At 44.6% G+C, this 12296-nt stretch overlaps 1 protein-coding gene across 1 annotated transcript in view; it reads right to left on the reverse strand.

The window, feature by feature from the left end:
* Window positions 1–2666: 2666 nt before the first annotated feature.
* The window catches only part of Lrmda (leucine rich melanocyte differentiation associated), a 1017760-nt gene continuing 1008130 nt past the window's right edge, over window positions 2667–12296 (reverse strand). The window contains exon 7 of the mRNA XM_057786394.1: window positions 2667–2768. Within this exon, the coding sequence (XP_057642377.1) occupies window positions 2689–2768 (80 nt within the window). The 3' untranslated portion in view covers window positions 2667–2688. The remainder of the gene's footprint in view (window positions 2769–12296) is intronic.

A 12296-nucleotide genomic window follows, 5' to 3' on the forward strand; every position in this document is an offset into this window, starting at 1 on the left:
AGATACAGCTTGATTAGAAACACACACACACACACCTTTCACTCCGTCTGTAGTTTGCTTGAGATCTGCAGCCTGACCAAGCGATGGTCTTTTGTAATATGCTTCTATTTAAAGCAGCAAACAGTGGAGCTTTTATGAGTGAGGCTGGGAACGGTAAAGCAAAGGATTACAATAGTATTTTAATAGGATTTCCCACAATCTAAAACATTACTCCCACAGGAACAAAGTGTTCTAAGTTACGTTATTTAGGAGCAAGATCATCTCCCTGACCTGCAGAAGCAACAGACAGCTCCAGAATTCCATGCATCTCCCGGGTCCCTGGACTCAGACCAGTGACCTGGGAAGGCAAGACAGGGTTGTCCAAGAGTGATTCCCCAAAGAACAAGCTGCTTGCAGCAGAGTGAGGAAGACAAACAGGTGTCAAGGGACGGATGAGACACGTCTGGACTTCAGATGAATTTATTGCCCTGTAATTTCCAACTCTGAAAAACAAGGTTTAGGAAATTCCCACAGATTTTAAATAAACAAGGCTCAAGGCTTTCTCGGCTGCCAGTGCAGACCACAGGCCAGTTCTAGAAGGGCAGATGTTGCTCAACAATGGAGTTGTAAACAACCCGACAATAATTCATTATCATCATCTCTACTTAAGAGAAACAAAACTCACTATAATTCCATCAGTTAGATGAATATACTGCCATGATGGCCTTTACGTAAGCTGTAATTAAAGCTAATCCTAATTGAAGTTATTACACCATTCTGGAAGAAAACAAACAACCCAAAGAGAGGGAAACACTGTGCTCAATAACTCACTCCAATTTTTTTCTTTTTGTTTTTTTTTTTTCTGCCTCCAGAGCTCACATTGAGGGAGACATTCCTGCGCATGATACAAATGGTTCTGACATTAAGAAAAGTAAACAAGTAAGAAAAATAAAGATGGAAAAATTCTGTGGTCAGTTCGCAAGTGCTTTTTTATTGTTGGAGGCAGGGTTAAAGCCTTTTATGAAGACAGGGATATATGTGCCGTTAGATTGGATGTGACATCAGACTCGTCTCACTGCCCTTGCTCAGAGCCTTGCTTCCTATAATATGCAATGGACCAAATGTTCTGATGCCACTAAACAAAGAGGCAAGGTGGGACCTGATGGCGCTAATGGAAACCATTAGCTCTGGGTGCTGTTGTGTAGATCAAACAGAGAAGGTACTCAACCCTGGTTATGAGTGGCTTGTATAATCTCCAGTTATTAATGGTCTTGAGGACTTTAACGTTAGCTGCTCCTAACAGCTGATGAATGGATGTTCTGTAATCTCTATGCAGGACTCCTGCCAGCCTGGATATGTGTTATTCCAAGGCTGTGTTGACTGAGGGGGGCAAAGGCTATGTAAACGGATTAGATCTGAGAAAGAAGGGTGCATCTCCAGCAGCTTAGGGAGTCTACTCTCCACTAGCAACCCTCTTACTATCTGTGACTTGGAGGGATTCTCTCTCAATCTTCGCTGCCCTACCTAGGACACTCAGGGAAGTGAACACATGGCATAAATACAAGAAGGAAGTGTAAATCCATTGTGTCAAGAGCAAGAAGTCTTTCAGATGCCTTCTACAGCGGCTTGTCCCGGACAGCTGTGAGGTAGACAAAGTAACAGCCATTTGGCTAGCATGGCTGTGCTTGCTTTCCCTGTGATCCCGGTGCTAGGAAACAGCCATAGCTACAGAAAGAACTGGAAAAGTCTCATCAACTATAGATCTGACTCCTGAGAGGTTCTCAGAGAAACAAGAACCCTTAAAGCTTTGTGTTCTCTCAAACCTGACTGGGCTGCTGGGTATTTCCACAGTCTTCCATTTGGTTTCCAAACTCCTGGCCCATCGCCCCATCTCTCATTATTTCACTACATTTAACGAGCATCCAAAGGGACAATGCAGCCTGTAGGGTAAATGTAGCCATAGGCATAGCTGACAGCATGGCTAGAACCAAAGGAAAAATCTCTGGTGTTGCTAAACCCCGAGCCAGGAAATATGGCTTACTCTGTGACTGACATGTTCAAGACAAGCAGATTTTGATCTAAACAGCTTTGGTAGTCAGGGATTTACAGAATTCAGGAGTTGTATCATGAAGCCACATATAAATAGATGACTTGGATGAGAAGTTGTGTCCTTTGAATGATGGCTCCAAATGGAAGTACATTGCCAACAATAGAAAACAATGTGTGTGAGTTGACTAAATGTAATGCCTAATCTACAGGCTAAAGCGGACTCCCTTCCTCTGTACCAGTGGCTACTCCACTGAGAAGAAACCCAAAGCACAGAGATACCAGAGGACTCAGAAGGCGATCTCAGGAGTGCCTCTTTCACTAAACTGCAGCCAGTGAGTGTGTCTGAGGAGGCCCCAGGTGTGAGCCCCGTCCCCCTGTGAGCAGCGAAGAGACCCGGCAATCTATCATGGTGTTCACGCTGTCAGCCCGGGTGCTGCGCTACTGCTGTCTGTCACCCTGGTGGATGAGGCCTGCTTAAGGGCAATCATGTCAATCTCTCTGTGACCATTCAGTCTACAGCAGTTGGATGATCTTGACAGGCCTGGCAAAGTTGGCACACGGTCCTGAAAGCCGTCTTATAGAGACACAATGTAGACTCTGGTTTTTCTTGCCTTTCCACTTTATTATCATGAAATAGGTTAAGGCATGTAGAATTTAGCTTCAGAGCTGGTCATCTCGGATGAATCTATTACCCTCTGAGTTTCTTCCATAGTAGAAATAGCGACCTTTCGCCAGGATACCTGTGACCAGAAAGAGACGCACGTCATTACTGGTGGCATAATTCATACAGTTCAGAAATCCAGCTGTTATTAACAGCCATGCGCTATGATCGCTAATCTGATGGCAAGGAGAAAACAGATTAAGCCTCGGATGACAAAGACTATACCTTCTTGTTCTCAGAGGTGGCTTTTGAAATGAAATGTCACTACTAAGTATAGGTTCCTAGGAATAAAGTTTTCTGGGTGATTTCCTCATTTTAAGAACTTTTATAATTTGACACATAGTTTTCCAAAATATAGTTTGACTCCCTCCTCTCCAGATGTCCTTAGTCTAGTTTCTAAAAATGGAAAATCAAGCTTAAATCTGATGAAACCGACTCAAGGGTAACCTTCCTAGAGAGGGACTCTTTTGAAGTCCTTTATTGGAAATCAATACTGTTGACTTCCAGAGAGAATTTTCCAAATCCCAGGGGACTTCAAGCCCATGCTGGGTGATTAAAGAAGAGAGGCCACGCTTACTGAAAACTACAGCAAGTCACAAGGACCACTGACCTTAGGGATCCCCAGCTCATCTCTCGTGTGAAAATGCATTTCCTCTTTAGTTCGACTCCATAGCTAATCTGTGACTCCTTAGAAAACTTGCCTGTTGTGGCTACAGCACTGTGAAGCACAGCATTAGTGAGGGTTCTAATCAAGTTCTCCTTATATATTATAAAACCCACAAAAGTTCTATGCTTGGAGGTGCGTGCCTGTAATCTTAGCACTTGGGTGAACTGAGCAAAAGGATGGTGAGTTCGAGTCTAACGTGGCTTGATAGTGACTCTGTTTCCAAAACATAAATAAATATAAACCAAAGGTTAGCCATGTAAATGAAGGAGCAGTGCTTGCCTAGATTGTGAAGTCTCAGGTTTGATTCGCAATACTACAGAATAAATACCCAGAAGACATTGGCTACAATCATTGTAAAAACTCTATAAGATTATTAAAAACAAAAAGTGTTTTTCCAAAAAAATATTTATTGCTTTTTTTTTTAACCACCTCTTTCTTTTCTTTCCAATTTTAGAAGAACTAACTTAAAATCTACTTGCACATAGCTGCCTGTATACAAATAGACTTAATTCTCTCAAGTACACAGAAGGCAAGGCAAGGAAACAGCCATAAAACCTAATCCATGAGCCACACACTTGCCTCTGATGACTGCTACCTCTGCATAGGATTATGCATTTCATCAGCTCCGCAGAGTGATGTCGGCACACACCATTCTTCGCTGATTCGAGATCAGCTCTATTCTTCACATCAGATCTTAGTAGAACATATTTTGTGTCCCATGAATTTGTGTTCTCTCTCTGTATGTGTATATGTGTGTGCACACGTGTGTGTGTGTATGTGTATGTGTGTGTATAGGCCACATGCTGACATCAGCTATCTTCCTCAGTTGTTGTCTACCTTTGTTGTATCTCTTACTGACTTGGAGTGCATGGATTCGGCTAACTGACTGGCCAGCAACCCCCAAGTTCTTTCTGCTCAGCCCATCTTTGAGAATACAGATATACACAGATGTACACTGCCTATTTATGCACTGGGGATCAAACTCAGGTCTTCATGCTTGCATGGCACGCACTTTACCAAGCATCTCTCCCCCCCATTCCCTGAACTTAATTCTTAAATACAGGTTAAAATAATTTGTAGATTCTATGGCGATATGCAAGATATTCATCAGTATGATTATAGGATAGGTTCATTTCAGGTTCCCTATCCTCAGGTGCCCCAATGAACTAACTGGGGACATTGCCCTGGGCTTCTGGTAGCCATTCCAGGTTCAAGTCTCTTGCCAACCCTTAGGTGGCTCCCTTAACTAAGGTATGAGTTTCCCTGCTCCCCCATCCAACCTTCCTTTACCCCCAATCACCCCGATTCCCCCAGTTCCCCTCATCCTCTCCTTCACACTTTTCTCTCCCCATCTCCCCTCATCCCCATCCCACCCCACCCCCCAAGATTCCCATTTTTTGCCCATCAGTCTTGACTATTTCCCATAGCTGGGAGGATATCTATATGTTTTTCCTTGGGTTTACCCTCTTGTTTAGCTTCTTTAGGATCACAAATTATAGACTCAGTGGCCCCTATCCATGGCTAGAAACCAATTATGAGTGAGTACATCCCATGATCTTCTTTTTGGGTCTGGGTTACCTCACTCAGGATCGTATTTTCTATTTCCATCCATTTGCATGCAAAATTCGAGAAGTCATTGTTTTTTACCGCAGAGTAGTACTCTAATGTATATATATTCCACACTTTCTTCATCCATTCTTCTATTGAAGGGCATCTAGGTTGCTTCCAGGTTCTGGCTATTACAAATAATGCTGCTATGAACATAGTTGGACAAATGCTTTTGTCATATGCTAGGGCATCTCTTGGGTATATTCCCATGAGTGCTATTGCTGGGTCCAGGGGTAGGTTGATCCCAATTTTTCTGAGAAACCGCCACACTGATTTCCAAAGTGGTTGTCATAGAACCTTCATCTAGCGATGGATGGAGATAGAGACAGAGACCCACACTGGAGCACCGGACTGAGCTCCCAAGGTTATAATGAGGAGCAGAAGGAGAGAGAACATGAACAAGGAAGTCAGGACCATGAGGGGTGCACCCAACCACTGAGACAGGGGGGCCGATCTATTGGGAGCTCACCAAGGCCAGCTGGACTGCTACTGAAAAAAACATGGGATAAAACCGGACTCTCTTAATGTGGTGGACAATGAGAGCTGATGAGAGGCCAAGGAGAATGGCACAGGAACTTTCATCTGGCGATGGATCGAGAGAGAGACAGAGACCCAATTTGGATCAACCGTCTGAGCTCTTAAGGTCCAAATGAGGAGCAGAAGGAGGGAGAACATGAGCAAGGAAATCAGGACCACGAGGGGTGCACCCACCCACTGTGACAGTGGAACTGATCTATTGGGAGCTCTCCAAGGCCAGCTGGACTGGGACTGAATAAGCATGGGTTGAAACTGGACTCTCTGAACAAGGCGGACAATGAAGGCTGATGAGAAGCCAAGGACAATGGCACTAGGTTTCGATCCTAATACATGAACTGGCTTTGTGGGAGCGTAGCCTGTTTGGATGCTCACCTTCCTGGACCTAGATAGAAGTGGGAGGACCTTGGTCTTCATGTAGAGCAGGGAATTTGGACTGCTCTTCAGTATCGAGAGGGAGGGGGAGTGGACTAGGGGGAGGAGAAGTGGAGTGGGGATAGGGGGAGGGGAGCGGGGGGGAGGGGGCAATATGTGGGAGGAGGGGGAGGGAAATGGGAAACGGGGAGCAGTTGGAAATTTTAAGTAAAAAAGAATAAAAAAAATAAATAAAAAAAATAATAATTTGTAGAAACTTTTAAGGGTAGTATTGATATGCTCTGCTTTGAACAGTCAGAGGCAAACTTGAAAGTTACTGGGGTCCTAGGTGATCTCAGAGTTGGAAGCGGGACAGGGTAACATCATTTGTGACCTGGTTCTTTTCTTGCTGTTTTGCCATGCACAGCTTCATTACAGGTCATTTTTCCTGCCTGGTGTGACTTTTCTGTCCTTCCATGCCCCTAGTCCCCAGTTCCTTGTTTTCAGTATTTATCTAGTGCCTGGAAATATTGAGCTTCTTTGAAACCTCACTCAAATCTTTCTTGTGACGCATTCTTTCAGCTATTAACACAGAGCTGTTCCCTTTATTGTATTTTGTAGAGCTTAGAATTGTACTAACATTGTCACCAACGCCAGAACCCTGGTGGTCTATGAGCTGGAACGGGCACATTCTGCCTCCATTGTGGCCTAGCTTGGTATGCCTCAGATGCATGGGAGACCCTGCAAGGTGCTGCCTTAAACCTACCTGATACAAGCAACTCTCCCAAATCCAGAGGGATGGTCCAAAGGGCGTTAATTTCTTTCTACAGTACCAGGACAGCATGGATTTTTACAAAAAGAAATGGATAAGGCTTCCAAATATCATAAAGAGCACAGTCCTCCTGATGTGCAAACTTCATGGCAGGCAGACATGTGCACAGACCATGGCCTGCCCTGCTTGCAACTCCCTCTGGTGAACTTGCCCAGACATTCCAAGATTCTATGCCTTTGCTCTCCACCTCTCTCTGTGCTCAACTTCCACTCTCGATACAAGCAGATGGGAACAGTGTTCCTGGAACGTGGACTGAGGCTGCATTCGGAACCATGCTCCCACATCTTTGGTTGGCATTGATAAAAGTTCTTTTAAAGGCCTGCCCTGTTTCTCTCGGCCTGGAAGCAAGACTGTGTATAGACATCTCGACGAGAGAGGGCTGTTTGATGAACGCAGGAGTCTGTGGCTAGGTGTCAGCACTTGGAGAATGAGGCAAAGTCGTGAGTTATTAATATTGTCAATGACCTCTTGATGGGGAAACAAATACTGCACTCACTGTCAGACTTAAATAGTCACTGAGCGCATTAATGACAAAAGGTCGGACTTCAGACAAAGGGGCTTGTGTGCTGGGAAGCTGACTTGGTCTTTGGGCTGGCACTAACCTGATCTGAAAAGACACTGTCAAGACTGGAGACAGGTCCCTGGTTGTGCATGGTGACAGAAAACAGAGATGCTGACAGAGATACCAGCACCATAGTATGCCAAGGACACTCGAGCACTGTCTGGGACTCTAAAACAAGCTGGCATGTCTCCCTAGCATGGGGCTTTTCTCTTCTGCTCCTGCAGAACCAGAATCTTTCTTCTATACATTGCTTCAAAACTTGCCATGCCTATGAAGGTCCTGGCAGCCTTGGTCTGTGGGAGCTGTGGGTACAGGGCCTATAGATAACCTCAGTCAATATCACCCTGGGTTCTGCAGACACTTCCCCACTGATAGCTGGCTGACTTAAGCTGATCAGAGGACCAATGTGTTAGGAGCTGTCACCTTGAATTAAACACTTAAGGAGAAATTAAACTCTTGCAGGCTGGGGCTGCTCTAGGAAGGCTCAGCGGTGGCCTAGCAAACCCAAATAAAACCCAGCTGCTGGAGCTAGTCCAGGGACAACCATGCCCAGGCTAGAGGCTCACAAAACAAGCTGATACCTTTGTACCAGAGTCATACACAGATGCTTAAATTAAGCAGGTTTTGCCTCTTGTGCATTCCCTATCTGAGCTCACAATGGGGATGAGACTACCCAAAATATTTGATTTTGTAGTTTTATTTCTTTTTAAAGACATTAAGAAGGGAAAAAGAAACAGCTTGGTATGCCCCCACATGTGGTCAGAAGATTTTTATTTACCAAGAGAGTCATTTGTGAGGTCATAGGTTCTGCTCATACATTAAGGGAGATGGTGGTATGGGGTACTTCCTGTTCTCACCCCACCCTCCTCCTAAACACAGCAACTGCCAAAGGCTGTGGAAACTGTGGGGGGGGCATTTGTTTGCACTTTGTATTTTCTTAAGGAGGTTCTCTGTGGCTGGAATTTGGGACATGGTGGTGGTGACTAAGTAGGCCATAGACTCTGACACATCTGCAATGGATTCTCCTATTTGTCTCTCCTCAAACTCTATGGTTGCCGAAATGGAAGTAGACAACATATTTAATGGCATGCGGAGTGTTTTTAATTAAAACATGAGGCTCTGGCCATAGTAAGTGGGCCGGCTGGTCATACATCAGGCCGATGTGCAGCCGTCGGTGCAGGGGTTTCTTTTGGGGACTCTGAAAAATGACAGAGCACTGTCCCCTGGGGAATCCTCTCCTGCCAGATGAAACTCCTAATTTTTCTTAAGAAGCCATCTTTCCCATCACCATAAGCTCTTAAAGCTATAATTATGAAAAAAAAAGTGTGCGGAGGAAGAATCTGTTGTAAAGAGGTCCTTTATCTTTTCAATGTTCCCACCCTCTGCAATGGATGTCCTGATTATGCAGATTACGCTATGACCTTGGCACTGCTTAGTGGGTGGGAATCTGCCTCTTTGGATGCAAGGCTATGGTGATAGGGACCATTCTGGAGACATAGCAAGTGGCAGCAGGAGGTGGGGGTATAATCCTTGCTTTCCAGGAAAAGAAGGTTCTGACATACCCCTCTAAAGTTTCATACACACCATTCCATCATGGCTTCCCACTCCTACTGTCTGTCCTTAATGCCTATTGACCATGTGCATTGGTCCCTTACCCTCCTTCTTTTCCCCTCTTGTAAGTAAAGACACAGATAATCACGTGGGTCCTCTTGCATTGTGAAATAGGTGATTTGGTATTTTAAATGTTTCTTTCATGAAGATGGGTCCATAGTCTTGACGGAGGAGGTTTACCCAATGTGACCAAGTGTACTAGGTTAAGTCTTGAAATCCCTATAACTTATACCCCTATAATATAGCTTGAAGTCAGGGTACCCTGTATGAGTCCAAACTCTCCACAGAAAGGGTGTGTGAAAGTTCCTATTCATAGCCGGGAGTGCTGACCACTACATGTCCTGCAGCCTGCTAGCTCTGAGATCAGATCTCACATCTCATATCCCCGTGGTCAACATGTTGAGAGCCTAACTAACTGTAGGAATGTCTGAGTTCGTGTTTGATGGAAGAGTGCAGATTGAAGCACAGATATGTAAAATAGAAAACTAAGTCTTAACCTTGTAAGTAGTACTTAGAGTAATAACCTCCCTAAAAGCTCTTGCCACGAACATGAGTGTAGCTCCATACTGATGAACAGACCGTGATCTGATGTGACCACTTGGAACTTACTAACAATGACAAAGATGGGTAGGAATGGAGATATTTCATCGCTAAAAAGGAAGGAAGGAATCAGACCCCTGTGGCCTTGGCAGGAAAAGCTGTAGTGTTCTGAAGAGGGGACTCAGTAACAAAGAAGTAAAATGTAAGAGTAGTATCACTTTGGGCCAGAGTGGAAGTTTCTAGAACAAGGTAATAGGAGATACTATGCAAGTCCTTATCCCTTCGCCCCCACTTCCAAAACCCAGTCCTAACGGGGTGTGACGCAGACAAGGTAGTCGATGCAATCTGCTGGACACATTTAAGTGTTTGCATATGCATAACCAATTTCAACAGACCCTACCCAATTTGGAATTTCCAGTCCTGTACACTTATACCTTAAACCTCTAATATGACTTTTCTACGCTTTAAGCATCTTTAAAAAATGTAGTTAGCTTAAATGTCTGCCTTAATAAAGAAGAGACAGGGTGGCAGCGCAGTGGTCTTTTGAGTCCTTTCCCCTCAAAAATAGAGCAATCTCAGTATCTGTCTCAAGAGAGAAGAGTGAAGCCTTCTTCTAACATTTTATCTGGCCTTCAGGCCTATAAGCAGCATGTACCAAAAAGGAACATTCTCCATAAAGCATGTGCCCGGACTTCAGTTGTACAGGAGTCACGGGTGAAGTCCCTGGGAAGGAAGAAACACTGCATTTTATGGTCTCAACTAAGTGCTGTCTCAATAGCTTAAGGTCAGCCATGCCATATGCTATTGGCTCCCCTGTGGATCCACGGTTGGTGCTAGGGGGGCTTACTGGCTTACAGGGTCCTACACAAGGTTCAACACACGCCACTCAGCAGCAAGACAGAAGTGAACCATGGAGAAATTTTAAAAGACTAAAGGAGGGGGTCCTCAGGTGCAGCTTTCCTAGAAGAAAGGCATAAGTCCTTCCTCCATACCAGCTATATCTGTCTTCCGTTTGCCTCTGAGTCTCAGCTTCGAGGTCAAATGGACTTTCCACTTGACCCAGGGGATAGTAGAGAAGGAAAAAGTGACACTTCCTTTCCCAACTAGTAAGTAAGGAATGACTTGAGGCCACTGTCTTGGTTTATAATCATTATCTTCAGTTGAAAGGGGGTACCATGGTTGCTACGACACAGGCTGACTCTTACAAGACTGGCTTCAGTCTCTGTTGTGACTGAAGAGGATGTACTGCACACTGTCCTTGCTGTTTCCTGTGGCACCCACCGCCAGCGGCACCCTCTGCTTCTGCAGTGTTACACAAACACGCTCCTGAGAGGCACGAGGGCGTGCCTATTCTCAGCCCTGCGGCTGTGTAGGAGTGTACACGGAATGCTGCCATTTTCGTCCCCAGGGTATTTTGACTTCTGGCTTACGTGTACTAACATGTGTAAACTTGCCTGGTAATTTCTCTTTGAGAAAGCACTAATTGTGCACAGCAAGTTTCATGTTGACAGGTTAACTCCTTCTTCACTTCTAAAGTGCCAAGTCAAATCTCCTCCATTCTTAAAATTTTCCTTCCTATTTTTAGTGGCACCCAATTCTTTACCATGTAGTACTCCTTTCTCCAGCTTTTGCAAACTAAAAACGTTGTTTGGCAACATCTGTTTCTCCCGCCATCTTTTAGCAGTGAAGTTGTATGTTGCTGACTTACAACAGGGGGGTATGAACCTTCTGAGAAAGTGTGGTCACCTTTTATTGTGTGGATTTCTGGCCAATTTCATTTTGTTTGTCATTATTTCTGCCATGGTTAATTCCACCCTATGAATTTGTGTAGCTTTCAAGATCTTGAGATGTAAACCTTGGGTCAGTATTTTTATCTGTAATAAATCATATTAGATTCAAGGTGCAGTTGCTGTCAGTTTTCCCTCGAGCTTATTATTTCTACTGGCAATCCTTATCGTAAATTAAAGGACAGTTCTATTTGTTTCTTAGCACCTGGAGCCTGATGGTGAACATTTTAGATATAGAATAAGATTCAAGTTATAGGGTCGTGACAAGCTGCTGTCTGTAAACACCATGAAAACAAAGTTAGATTCCATGATATGGCCATTAATTCAAAGGTTAGGAGGCAGACAAAGAGCCTCTCAGATTAAACTAACAGAGAAGTGAGTGCTTGGCCTCAGTGCCCAAACCTTACTGAGATAGCCTGAGGGGAGGCTCAGACCTCTCCCTTGAGAGGCAGATGCTGGGCCGGGGGACTCACATTGCATCTGAAGGAAGCGCAGGCCCAGAGTGAAAGGATCTAACTGAAGTGAGGTGACAGTGATGGGCAGGCATCCTCGCCTCCAGACCTGCGATAAAGCAGCATCTGTGGAAAATGCGTGCTGCACTCCCAGGCCAGTTGAAATACGGCTCATCATCTCAGGAAAGAAAAAAGGAGTTAAGATAGGGAGAACAAGAAGCACACACACATTCTTCTCCCCACAGCCAGGTGAGTTTTTTCTTCATGGAATCCTCTAGAAGAAAATACAATGTGTGGACAAGTCTTAGAAATCCTTGCCCTTTGAGTGGACTGCTAGGACCCCTGCTGTGTCACTAGATGTCAAGACCAGGTAGAAGATGCTATGGACCTTCTTAGACATGATAGTGCATGTCTCCATCAAGAACAGGGAAAACCCCTGTGTTTTTGCTCACATGTTGAACCCTTTTGATCTCCTTCGCATTGTGTGTGTGTGTGTATGTGTGTGTGTGCTTGTTAGAAGTTAACAGGCCTTCCATGGAAGAGCCTCAGAGCCAATGCATGCTCGCTCCTTCCTGGCTTTGAGCATCACCAATCCATTTACTTCTCACCTCCACCCTCATTATTTTTCAACCAAACAGCAACATAATAGAAAGAAGTGAC

Source organism: Chionomys nivalis, chromosome 12 (genome assembly GCF_950005125.1).
Source record: "Chionomys nivalis chromosome 12, mChiNiv1.1, whole genome shotgun sequence".
Classification (NCBI taxonomy): Eukaryota; Metazoa; Chordata; class Mammalia; order Rodentia; family Cricetidae; genus Chionomys; species Chionomys nivalis.